At 40.5% G+C, this 13608-nt stretch overlaps 1 protein-coding gene across 1 annotated transcript; it reads right to left on the bottom strand.

The window, feature by feature from the left end:
- Positions 1 to 2703: 2703 nt before the first annotated feature.
- On the bottom strand, positions 2704 to 4653 carry LOC132376751 (small ribosomal subunit protein uS10-like). The gene is made up of 2 exons (XM_059942602.1): positions 4643 to 4653; positions 2704 to 3088 (listed from the first exon to the last, which is right to left on the bottom strand). Exons 1-2 carry the CDS (start codon positions 4651 to 4653, stop codon positions 2704 to 2706), a joined length of 396 nt encoding a protein of 131 aa, XP_059798585.1.
- Between the last annotated feature and the right edge of the window lie 8955 nt (positions 4654 to 13608).

Raw genomic sequence — 13608 nt, 5'->3', positions numbered from 1 at the left:
AAGATCCCACATGCCACAGAGCAACTAAACCCATGTGCCACAACTACTGAGCCTGCGCTCTAGAGCCCACAACCCACAACTACTGAGCCCGTGTGCCACAACTACTGAAGCCCATGCACCTAGAGCCCGTGCTCCACAACAAGAGAAGCCACCACAATGAGAAGCCCATGCAACGCAATGAAGAGTAGCCCCCATTCTCCACAACTAGAGAAAGCCCGTGCATAGCAGTGAAGACCCAATGCAGCCATAAATAAATAAATAAATAAATTTATAAAAAAAGAAAAATAAAGACAGTATGAGGGAGAGGGTTGAGGTGTATGTGATCAGCTTGTGCACAGTTCTCTGACTGGTTGATGATGACGTAACAGGGTTATGTTTCGGTAATCTCAGCATTCAACCTTCTGGCTCCAATTTGTCTAGGGTCTACGTGCTGGTGGTTAACATGCAGTTAATTTCTTCCACCTGGTGGGGGTTTTAGTATCTGCAAAACAACTCAAGGATATGTCTCAGAATAATATCTGTATCTCTTGAGGAGAAACTAAAGGTCCCTGACTTTGTTTTATGGCTAAACTATTATTATTTTGTCTCACTTAATTGTTTTCCTTTGTTTCTGGATTTTCTCATGTCTCTGATTAAACCTGCTGTTTGGAATTTGGGGAAAGCCTAGGAGGCTAAAGCTTTTCTACAAACAAGAGGTAGGGGATACAGGGCGTGGTCCCTCCCCAGGAAGACCCTACAGGGTACTGCTCAGTTTCATAACTGGAAGTTTGTACCTTTTGACCACCTGTATCCAATTCCCCCTCCTTCACCCAGTGCTTATAAAAATTTATTTTAAAAACCACTAAGATTTCAACAGAAAATATACAAAGGACACCTACACATAGTATAAAAAAAAGAAAGTGTAATAGTTAATAAATTAACATCATTTGTTATCAAAGAAATACAAATTAAAACAGTGATTAGGTATTATTTTTTTGCCTATCAAATTGACAAAGATTTAAAAGATGGTAATAGTCGGACTTCCCTGGTGGCACAGTGGTTAAGAATCCGCCTGCCAATGCAGGCAACATGGGTTCGAGCCCTGGTCCAGGAAGATCCCACATGCCACAGAGCAACTAAGCCCGTGCGCCACAACTTCTGAGCCTGTGCTCTAGAGCCTGCGAGCCACAACTACTGAGCCCGTGTGCCACAACTACTGAAGCCCGCACACCTAGAGCCCGTGCTCCACAATGAGAAACCACTGCAATGAGATGCCTGTGCACCACAACGAAGAGTAGCCCCCGCTCACTGCTACTAGAGAAAGCCAGCGTGCAGCAACGAAGACCCAGCACAGCCAAAAATAAATAAATAAATTTATTTTAAAAAATAGTATATACATTAAAAAAAAAAAAGATGGTAATAGTCAATGAAAATGAGGGTCCAATGAATCACACACTCATGCCCAGCAGGAAGAAGCTTAAATAGAATAACTTTCAGGAAAGCAATTTGTAAATAAGTATCAAGGGGCTAAAAATGCTCTCATCCTCTTACTCATTAATTCCATTTCAAGAATCCATCCTATGAAGAAAAGAGAAATATATGTAAAGGTTTATATGCAAATACATTTGTCTTGCCATCTCATACTGAAAAAACAAAAAAATAGAAGCAACCTATATGTCCAAGAATAAGGAAGTTATTGCTTAATTATAGCATATTCATAAAATGGAATATTATGCAATAATTTTTTTAAATAATGTTTTTGAAGAATAATTAATGGCGTGGAAAATATTTATGATATAATGTTAAATATTCAGTGTATAAAACTATATACCAGGGCTTCCCTGGTGTCGCAGTGGTTAAGAATCTTCCTGCCAATGCAGGGGACACAGGTTCAAGCCCTTGTCCGGGAAGATACCACATGCAGCAGAGCAACTAAGTCCGTGCACCACAACTACTGAGCCTGCACTCTAGAGCCCGCGAGCCGCAACTACTGAGCCTGCGTGCCACAACTACTGAAGCCCACGCACCTACAGCCCGTGCTCCACCAACAAGAGAAGCCACCGCAATGAGAAGCCTGCACACCACAACGAAGACTAAATAAAAAAAAAAAAACACTGTATACCATGTGATCTAATTTTTTAAATTAAATGTTCTATAGCATTCTAAATATGAATACAAGCAAATATTCTAGAAAAAGAGTAAGTATATGTGGATTTATGCGTGATTATGGTTTTCTTTTTTTATGATTTTCTTCTTTATGCTTTTATATATTCCTCCAAGCATGTGTTATTTTCATAATTATAAATCGGTTTGGAGTTGTTTTTAACATCTGATTATCAATTTATTAAAAAGGTTGGTTTAGGGGCTTCCCTGGTGGCGCAGTGGTTGAGAATCTGCCTGCCAATGCAGGGGACACGGGTTCGAGCCCTGGTCTGGGAAGATCCCACATGCCACGGAGCAACTAGGCCCGTGAGCCACAACTACTGAGCCTGCACGTCTGGAGTCTGTGCTCTGCAACAAGAGAGGCCGCGATAATGAGAGGCCCGTGCACCGCGATGAAGAGTGGCCCCCACTTGCCGCAACTAGAGAAAGCCCTCGCACAGAAACGAAGACCCAACACAGCCATAAATAAATAAATAAATAAATAAGTAAATAAAAGAATCTTGTCACACAAAAAAATAAATAAATAAATAAATTAAAAAAAAAAAAAAAAAAAAGGTTGGTTTAAGCATCTGCAATGGTGACTTCAGCCTCGACTCCTGGCTCAATACTGATGGAAGTAATCTGCTTGTCAATCTTAGAAGGACTGTGCAAGTCAATGAGTCGCTTGTGGATCCTCAACTGAAAACGACCCCAAGTCTTAGAACCTTCACCACAAGGAGTTTTCCTTGTAGTTATTCTCAGAGGCTTGGTAGGCATCCGAACGGGTCCTTTCACTTTGAGATTGTTTTTCTTTGCACCTCTGATCAGGTTAGCACAGACCTTCTCCAAAGACTTCACGTTGCGGCTGGTTAGAATAATTTTAATTCGGTGAATCCCCACCTCTGGCTCCACCGGAGTCTTCCTGGTATCTTTAAAAGCCAAGGCTGTGGTGAGGCTTCCTGACCGACTCGTTCAGCGAGAGTGAACAGCGGTGAGTCAGGGAAGCGGGCAGTCCGGGGCTCCGTTGCAGCGGCGACGGGCGATCGTGTCTTCCTCAAAGAGCCAGTTTTGTTTTTTGGTTTTTGGTTTTTTTGACCCACATAGGTTTGAGGGGAAGCTGAAGTCCATGTGGAGGTGAGATCCATCAAGTAAAGCTGACTGCTCAGCAGGCGGCTGATGCCACCTTCACCTCTAGTCTTCCCATCTACTGGAGATGCATAAGTTAGCAGCATCAGTTAGGAAACTGTGCTTCTACCCGCCAGTCATCTATCTTGGGCAGAGCTAGCTCATGGGGAAGTGGTGTCGTTCTCTGGGTTCCAGCCTGGCTCTGCTCTGCGCTACCACTCTCTCTACTCTTGGGAAGCTACCTGACTGCCCTGCATGCATTTATAAAACGGAGGCAGTAATGGTAACACTTAACACCCATTTCAAAGAAGGAAGGTCCCCTGGAAAGATGAGCGTTCAATTACAAGCTTCTTTTGGAATCAGGCGGAAGTTAGTAAGTGCCAAAGTTTATCTGATACACAAATAAACATGTCTTTTTTTAAATATTTATTTTATTTATTTGGTTGTGCTGGGTCTTAGTTGCAGCAGGTGTGCTCCTTAGTTGCGGCACGTGTGCTCCTTGGTTGCGGTTGGCGGGCTCCTTAGTTGTAGCATGCAAAATCTGAGCTGTGGCATGCAAACTCTTAGTGGCAGCATGCATGTGGGATCTAGTTCCCTGACCAGGGATCGAACCTGGGCCCTCTGCACTGGGAGCGCAGAGTCTTAACCACTGCACCACCAGGGAATTCCCACAAATAAACATTTCTGTTAGTCTTCATGACTTAGACATAAACTTTAGGGTTGACATCAGCATTCAGTGGGTTAATGCATATATCCAATCAATGATTTCACAAATTATTGAAATATTGTAGCTTAAGGTCTAAATTGTTACAATTTCTTAAAACTGGACTTGCATGAGAAATTAAAATATAATAATATGGTACTTAATTATTAACCAAAATGCTCTCTCAGCTGAAATGCTTACCCATTGGGCTGCCATGAATGTGTTCAAATAAGAATCATTCTCTTTGCTGTTATGGAGAAGATCAGTATCCAGACTGAACTTTGGAGCCCTGAAAGAAAAGCAATTAACTTCTCCTGAAAGATTCTTCTGGGAATTAGTTCATGAACTCCCCAGACCTCAGTCTCATGATGGATTTGGGTACCACAATGTATCTTTCTTCTGGAAAGCTTAATGTTGTACGCTAGTATTATTGTCTGGTGTTAATATGCAGCTCTTTATTTTTTAACTTCACGTGTGTCTGATCTCTCCCAGCTGGGCTGGAGGTTCTTGAGAACAGGCTCTTTTTCTTTTTCTTCCTAGACGCCATTAATTACTCCCTGGATGCCATTAAAGCTTAGTACAGTGTTGTATAACTTAAATAATTTAAGTACTTAGTATATATGTATTAAGTAAACAAGTTACAATTTAATGCCAAGCCAGCCCTGTGCTTCAGGGCGGTGATTTGACAGGTACCGAAAAACCATGCTACCTCAAACACCTCCCTCAGAGACATGCTTCTATGCCTAAGATTCCTATCATCACTTGCCTCTTTTGGATAACAATTGTCTCCAGAAGGCCTGAATTAAAATGTAAATATCTAACCTTGGAGATGTCACTCACTAGCGCATTGTCTTTAATAGTTTCCTAGCAGGGAGCTTGGGCCTAGGATTAGGTCCAGGGAAAGAGCCAGAGAACCTAGCATCCAACTTTGGGGTGCAGATTACATGGAGTACCCCAACAACGTCTGTGACAGAGGAGGGGTGGAGCACAGAGCAGGAGTCCACTGGGCTGGGCATCTGTGGGGTGGGGCCGGGAACGCCTAACTGGGCCAAAGTGCATCTCCCGAATGGAGCTATAGCATAGAGCCTTCGCAAACTAACACAGCGCTGCTGGGTATGAACCAAGTATTAGAGTGAATTCCCATCTGACCAAGAGGCACAAATGACTGGTCCAAGGGTACACTCGGAGCATTGTCTGAGTGGTGACTAGAAGCTGGGTCAGTGCTCTTTGCAGGCTGTTCTACTTTCAGAAATAAGTGCTGATTTCATTGCAATTGCAATGAGAACCTAAAGCAGGAGAGCAGAGGAGAAACAATTTGGGAGGGAACCAGAGGGCTTTATTAACTCAAGCCCTCAAGAGTCATGGGGAGATGGGTCGATGTGGTGTGGCCCTTGACCCACAACCAATATAGCTTCTGAATTCTCAGCCATGTGTACATAAACATACATGCCCACGTGCAACATACCTATGCTCAAGTGCCTCCACATATATAATTCCAATTTTTTTTTTCTATAAGTTTTCTGCTAGGGTGGGGTAGGAGTCAGAAGTCAGCAGCATCCCAAAGTGAATGGAAAGGTCATGGCTACCAGACAGGGTCCTCTCTCCTCTACCAACCCCCAGCAGGAAGCAGACAGGGAGGGTTCCAGTGGTTGTAAGGGCTTGGCTGCTTTATTACGTTCATTCTTATGGGTGTTTTTACAAGAAAGTACAAAATATTGTATAGCCTCTCAGTTAGAAAGTATGACATCCTATTTTAAAGAATGAAGGCCCCCTGTAAAGATGAACACGTAACTACAAGCTCCTTTGGGAATTAATCCAAAGTTATTAAGTGCCCGAGCTTATCTGATACACAAATGTTTATTTCTCTAAGTCTTGACAACTAAGACATAAGCTTTGGGGTTGATAGCACTGAAGCTACATGACGTGGGGAAAGAGTATAGGTTTTGGTGTCACAGACCTAGGGTCAAGCCTTAGCACCACCATTCACTAATGAGATTTTGGGTGTTACTTAACTTTGTTTAACCAGTTCTCTCACTTGTAAAATGGAAATAAGTGATACAGTCTCTGTGAAGATTAAATAAGATAATGTGAAGAATGCACCTTGTGAGTGCGTACCGAATGTTCATTTTCTCTTCTCTTCCTTTCTAAATGGTCAGCTGAATTAACAAACCACTAAGGAAGATTTCTGACCAGGAGCCAAATAAGGCTCTGAAAACTTTTGAGGGTAAGAAGAATCCAAAAAAATAAGCTGAAAAAGAGAAAACAGCCTGTTTCATTAACATTTACAATGATCTAGAACTGGGTAGTAGCCAGACCAATCCAGATCCTATTAATTCTACACACTGGAGTTATCGGTGTGGGTATATGTCTCACCACTGAAGCTGGAAAGTCATCAACTGAGAGCCCTAATTCTGTCTTACTGAAACAGAATCTCCACAGAAGTAGAATGGAGACCCACAGTTTGATTGTTGATTAAAACAGAATCATTTTAATCTCCCCTCCCCTCCCCTCCAATTAGTTCTGAAATATCATTAGGTAATTTTGGATCCCCTTAAGGCTTACTCATTGGCCAACTTTTGCATTTTTGCCCCCACTTTATGCCCCCAAATGAATTTACCTATGCTTTCAGATGGACCTATTTCTACAGGGTGAACTAGCTTGGATGGCATATAAGCTGAGCTACGGCTGTGTCCTTATCTATACTTGTGAAATTCCACTGGTTAGCGATCTCCATTCAACACACCTACAGCTTTCTCCTACAAAGCCTTTTGGACCTAAGGATAGAAGCAGTGTGATGTCCTCCATGTTCACATGGCTTACTAACCCTTCATCAGTCTGAGATAGTCTTTGAACTATTCGCAGCATTTAGACCCGCATGCTATTTTTTCTGGGCTGTCTTTTTGACCAAAGAGGAGATAGAAATTGGTCCCTAACAGTACTCCAACTGTGTAAGTGACTCAACTCACCACGCATTAGCTCCTAGCTGTATTCCAGCAAGTTCTGTCAGCAGCTGACCACAGGGGAAAATGCTAACTGTAGATTTGTTCTCTACAGGACTTTGTATCATCACCATCATCACACCACCCCTATTATAACCTGCTGCTTGTTCACCTAATAAATCTTTTGTGGAAATGATAATGTGGTCATTACTTTATCACAAGACTTCCCTACAAACTCCTGGAAGTTCCCATTCTTTTCTTTTTACAAACAGGGAACCAACAAAGAGATGACATGCCCTCCCTCCCCCCTCCTCTATCCACATCAGTGACTGATGATCCTTAGCACTAGGACAGGGGACAGCCCAGACTCCCTGGAACATTATCAAACCGAGTACATTCTGAGTCAGTACTATATACAGTGATGTGTGTTGTATGTGGTTCAGCTGGACTGTGACACTTGGTAATTCACTCATCCTGAGTAGGAGTACCAATGAAATTAAGTTTGTGACATTTAGTTCATTCTTATCACACATCTTGATTTTCTAGGGACTTCTCAGGGGTCCCTATTGGGACATACAGATAATTCCAGAAAGGAAAGCAATCTAAGTGTGCATTTTTATCCTTTGTTGTTTCCTTATCATGCTTTGTAAACTGCCAATGCATTCATTCTCAACCAGCAACATGAGAACCCGGGGCCACCATCCTGTTGGGCCCTGTCCAGTTACCAGGAGAGGGAACTTCCTCACAGTTGTGTATGTATACTTGGTTGCTTCAGAGATGTCATTAAACATGAACACTGAAAAAGCTCTCAGGTTTCATCAAGGCTGTTGCCAACACCATAAATGACCCATCATAAAGACCCCACCCCTCTCTGATACTGATAAGGCAAAGGTTAAGGTCCATCTCTGTTTGTTACACTCTTATTTCCTTCTGTCTAGGCCAGAATACAATTTCTGGAACCAACTGATTCCTCTCTCATCTGTCTTTAAGAACACTGTATTCTTTTTACACTGTTGAATTAACTCATACACAAAGTAAATGCCCAATATTTACTAATGATCATGACTCAATCATTCAGGTGGTTATGAGCTAAGACTGGTCACTCCACAGCCCCTATCTTACCATGCTCTCCCAAGAGACCACAGCCACCCCTCTCCATAAGATTGTCACCACCACTACACTCTGCGGGGGTGGGCGGTCATCCTGAAGCTCCTGGACCTTCCTACTAACTATCCAAAATCCACACATCTCAGGCTGATTTCCCATCTCCCTCCAAGAGCCTGTCGGGTTAATCCTGTCATGCTTTATATCTCATTTGCCTCAGTCACCGCCAGGAAAACAAGCCCTCTAGGAGACCCAGCATCAACACCGGACACTCATCCCAGAATCCCTGAGTTCATTGCCTAATCTGATCCAACCCTTCCCTGCCCTCCCTGAACTCTTCCACTGTGCCCTTTGCAACCCCAGATCCGTCACCATCAAACATCCTGATAACCTCCTCTTCTTTGAACATTCCCTCCATCTCCTGGCAGTAAGTGAAACTGGTGGTCCCTGATTATCCCATCTCCCGAGCAGCCCTCTCAGGTAGAAGGTACTCATATTCCAGGCACCTAAGGGCCAGGGGGTATAGTAGGTGTGCTGCTTGTCATTTCCAAATTATTTCTTTCCTCTCCTCCTTCTAAACATCCAGCTCCTTTGAAGTCCCTCCTATCACCTCCTGTCCTTCCAGATCACTTACTCAAGAACTCCCATTGTCACAGCTCTTCAACCTTGTCTGGCAGCTGCTTTTCTCTCCTCTCGTCTTCACTTCCAAACCCTGCTTAGGTCCCACGGCCCAGCATTTTCATCCCACTTCTGCAAACATCTTGCCTAACAATCTTGTCCTTCTCTCTTCTGTCATATTGGCCTGAAATATCCCATTCTCTTTGAACCCAACTTCCTACCTTCTCAGAGCCTGCACCCAAGCAGCTGGTCATTGCTGGAGGAAATCACACAAAGTAGTTGATAGATTTCACTTTGAGTTGGTGATCATGAACCTCAAATGAACACTGCATACTGCCTGGCAAATACTATCAAGTTTTCTGGGAAAGTTCACTTTCCCACTCTAAAATGACTTTCTCCATTTTTCCTCAAAATCTCCCACATTGCAAAGTTTTAAGGAAAAATAGAATGTTTACATAACCTCAAAGTATCTCCCCCAGAATATCTATTAAAATTCTGATGGTTTTAGGGAACTCCCTGGTGGTCCTGTGGTTAGGACTAGGTGTTTTCACTGCTGGTTTGGGCCCTGGTTTGATCCCTTGTCAGGGAACTAAGATCCCGAAAGCCACGTGGCATGGCCATCCCCAACCAAAAAAAAAAAAAGCAAACAAAAAAACCCAACTCTGATGGTTTTTTAAAATTAATTAATAATTTATTTTTTGGCTGCGTTGGGTCTTCATTGCTGCATGGGCTTTCTCTAGTTGCCGAGAGCGGGGCTACTCCTTGTTGCAGTGCGCAGGCTTCTCATTGCAGTGGCTTCTCTTGTTGTGGAGCACGGGCTCTAGGCACGTGGGCTTCAATAGTTGTGTTACACAGGCTCAGTAGCTGTGTGGCTCATGGGCTCTAGAGCGCAGGCCCAGTAGTTGTGGTGCACGGGCTTAGTTGCTCCGTGGCATGTGGGATCTTCCCGGACCAGGGCTCGAACCCTTGTCCCCTGCATTGGCAGGCGGATTCTTAACCACTGTGCCACCAGGGAAGCCCTGATGGCTTTAACATCTGTCCACAGTTTCTTTTATACTTCATCATTCAGTAGGTGATACTTAACTTCCCTCCCCTTGAGTGTGGGCTGGATAGAGTGACTCAAATGAATAGAGTATGAAAATGGAAATGCAGCAACTTCACAGTGGGAAAACCTGGCAGACACCACCCTATACAAATGATCCAAGTAATAAATCATGTTGATATCTTGTACCCCCGATACGATTCAATGAGAAGTGTGTAACACCTCTGCGGCATTCTTCCCCCAAACACATAACCTCTGACTACTCATGAGAAAACCTCAGACAAACCCCAACTGAGGGACATTCCACAAAACTGTACTATACAAAATACTCTTCACAAGTGTAAAGGTCATGAGAGAAAAGGAAAGACTGAGAAGTTGTCACAGATTGGTAGACACTAAGGAGATATGATGCCTTAATGCAATATGGGACCTTAGATTGGATCCTGGAACAGTAAAAGATCATTAGTGGAAAAACTGGGAAATTCCCAATAAAGTCAACAGTTTAGTCAATAATATTGTACCAATGTTAACTTCTTATGGTTATGTGAGATGCTAACACTAGGGGATACTGGATAAAGGACATATGGGAACTCTATACCATATTTTCATCTCTTTCATAAAATCTAAAATTATTTCAAAATAAAATTTAAAATAACTCATATCTCCTCATCCTCATACCCTTCTTGCAGCTGGTGACCTCACCTCATACATCCTTGATAAAATAAAATGGTCAGAACAGTTTCATTGTCCACCACCACATTAGCTAGTATATCTGCATCTGCCTCCATCCTTCTGTTACGGTAGGAAACTGTCCCTGCTCTTCTCAAGGGCTCACCCCTCCACTCTGGGTCCCATCCTCTCTCCTCTCTCCCTTTCTCAAAGTTGTCCCTCCTCTAGCTATTCCTCATCTCCCCTATTTCGTCAATCTCCCCTCTCTCCTGGACCATTTCCATCACCATAGAAACATGTTATATTATCCCTCAGATTAAAAGACCCTTCCTTGAGCCCTCATGTCTCTCAGGTTACTACCCTATTTCTCTCATTGCCTTGGCTACATAATTTCCAGGGCCCAGTACAAAATGAAAATATGGGTTCCTTATTAAAATATTAAGAATTTCAATATTGTTACAGTAGAGCATTATACCAAGTATGGGGCCCTTCTAAGCATGGGGTCCTATGTGACTGTGCAGGTTGCATACCCATGAAGCTGGCCTTGAGTGCTAGACTAGGCAAACTAATTTATGGTGGAAAAAATCAGAATTGGGATTGCATCTGGAAGGAGCAGGGATTGATTTGAAAGAGAAAAACAGAACTTTCTGAAAATGATGGTTATATTTATCTTGATAAGAGTCCATATCACAGGTGCATGAATTTGTCAAACTCATTTAATGTTACACTTACATTTTTTTCCTTCTTCTTTCACCACACCAAAAAACCCTCTAAGCAAACACTGATCTCTACATAAAGATATACGTACTGAAGTAGTTAGAGAAAAATGTGTAATGAAGCCTGCAGTTGACTTGGAAATGCATCAAAATAATAAGACAGATGAGTAGATAAATGGATAGTTATGTGATAAAGCAAGTACAGTAAAACATTAATGGTATAATCTAAGGCTGGATCTCTTCTCTCAACAACTGATAGAAGTAGACACAAAATCAAAAGGAATTTACAAGACCTGAAAAATACCATCAACCAACCTGAACACTCCACCTCACAAAATAGTTATTCTTTTCAAGCGCGCATGGAACATTCACCAAGACAGACCATATGCTGGGGATGAAAGACACCTTAAGAAAGTGGTTGCCTCTGGAGGAACAAGAATCAGGACAGGAAGGAAGCTCTTATTTTTTATTTTAAACTTTATAGTGCTACTTGACTTTTATACCATGTACATGCATTTCTTTGATAAAAGTAAAACTTTACTGTATTATTTTAATTATAATAGATATCACTTAATAAGCATGTACATATTGATATTAATGTACTAAATAGTATACTAAGTGCTTATTATGTGGTACTTTGTATTTTATAAAATAATTTCAGGGGTAGAAAGATATGAAAAGGGTTTTTTCATGGAAGGGGTTAGGCATTTTGCTTTGGAGACAAAGTTTACTTTAATGACAAACATAATGACACTTGATAAAAATTATACACACATATGGATATGTATTAAGGTGGACTCTGAATATACAGACTATTTTTATAAACCTAAACCAAACTAAATAATATCTCCCACTCTGCAGAGAGTACATCCTATGAAACCAGGTTCTTTAGGATATGTGAGAAGTAATGAACAAGTAGTATGAATACCAAACTGTTAACAAGGATTATCTAGGAGAGACAGGGGTTTGCTGAATAGTGGTCAAAAAGAGCTTTCATTCTTCATTCTATATAATGTACTTTTGTTTTCTACTAATGTATTATTCATGAAATAACTAAAATTTTAAGAACTAGTAGCCCTTTATAGCAAATGTTTACACATTACAGTCTCCTCTAGCCATCTGCAAGAATAACATTCATCCCATTTAAGGTTTCATTAAATTTTACATATTACACACATATACACACACACATGCTCTAAAATCTATGTGAAGAAACTATACTATAGAATATTAAATAAGTAATTTTCTTAAATAGTACCCCTAGTTGTTTCTTTTTAAGGAACATGATACTAACTTTTCTCCAATATCATTTATATTTAACATGTTATCTTTTTGATTTAGAAGTATCTCTTAACATTCAAGAGAAAGTCACAACCAAAATCCCTATCCTAGCAATACTTTGCACTACCCATTATCTCTTTTCTTGACTAGTTTCTCTCCTTTTCTATCCATTCTTTAGCTTTGATGTTGGTTTTTTAACAGGGTTCTTAACTGACGGACGGCAAGAGTTTGGTCAGCAAAGTTTAAATACAATTTTTAACACTGTCATATTTTTTCTTAGTCAAATATATATCAAACTGACTACTGTGAAAATTAAAAAGCAACATCTGTAAATTTTAAGAACAATCTAAAGAATATACTTAGGTAGGAAATCTTACCAAGATTTTACGAAATGTTCTTAAATACGGCACTGGAACTAAAAAAGATTCACAAAGCATAAAATGAGAGCAATTTTGAGCAGTGACAAATTGAGAAGGTGTTAAAAAGCTATAAAAATAAATAATATCTTGGATGTATACTCAGATACTATGAGTCAGATTAGTGTGGTGTTTTGTCATTTATTTAATAATCATGTTTATTCAATTCACATTATTGAAATGAACGATTTAATAAACAGCTGTCAAGTTATAAAAAGATGGGGTTTTTCTTAATTAGGACGGTAACAGATTTAGACCTGGCAATGGAACATTTTGCAAATAAAGCCACAATAACCAGTTTTATTCTTGGGAAAAGCGTGTGTAGTTTGGGGGGTGAAGGTAGTGTGTACCTTCCTGAAAACATCCAAAATGCAGAAGATAACAAAAATCTGGTTGATAGTTGTTCCTGACTTGATAGTACTATTCTTTTCATTTAAAGAAATTTTTGAACAGATCACAAAGTTCCAGAACTAGGTCTAGCTCAGATTTACAGATTTAAAATATTGATAGGATTTCCTTAATATGTCAATAATCAAATAGTTAAATAACTTATTTAATGTCCAACTAAAATCACATTATACTGGTATTTACTGCAACAAAGTTATTATTTACATTAATCAACTGGCAACAGGCGGGTACAACACACTTAAATTATTGCTCAATAAAAGCATAATCCATGACTTGATATATATTTGTAAAAATTAATCAAATTTAGTTGAATCTTCAAATTGCCTGTTCACTTTTCCTCTTTTGAACTCTTTCTCCGATGATTTAAACTGAAAAAAAAAAAAAGACTTTTAAAAACAGGTCATAATGATATTACAGCTAACAAAAATACCATTAAAAACACTTAATACTTTTAATAATTATTAAA

Source organism: Balaenoptera ricei, chromosome 13, assembly GCF_028023285.1.
Source record: "Balaenoptera ricei isolate mBalRic1 chromosome 13, mBalRic1.hap2, whole genome shotgun sequence".
NCBI classification, from domain to species: Eukaryota; Metazoa; Chordata; class Mammalia; order Artiodactyla; family Balaenopteridae; genus Balaenoptera; species Balaenoptera ricei.
This window is presented reverse-complemented; position numbering and strand designations above follow the sequence as displayed.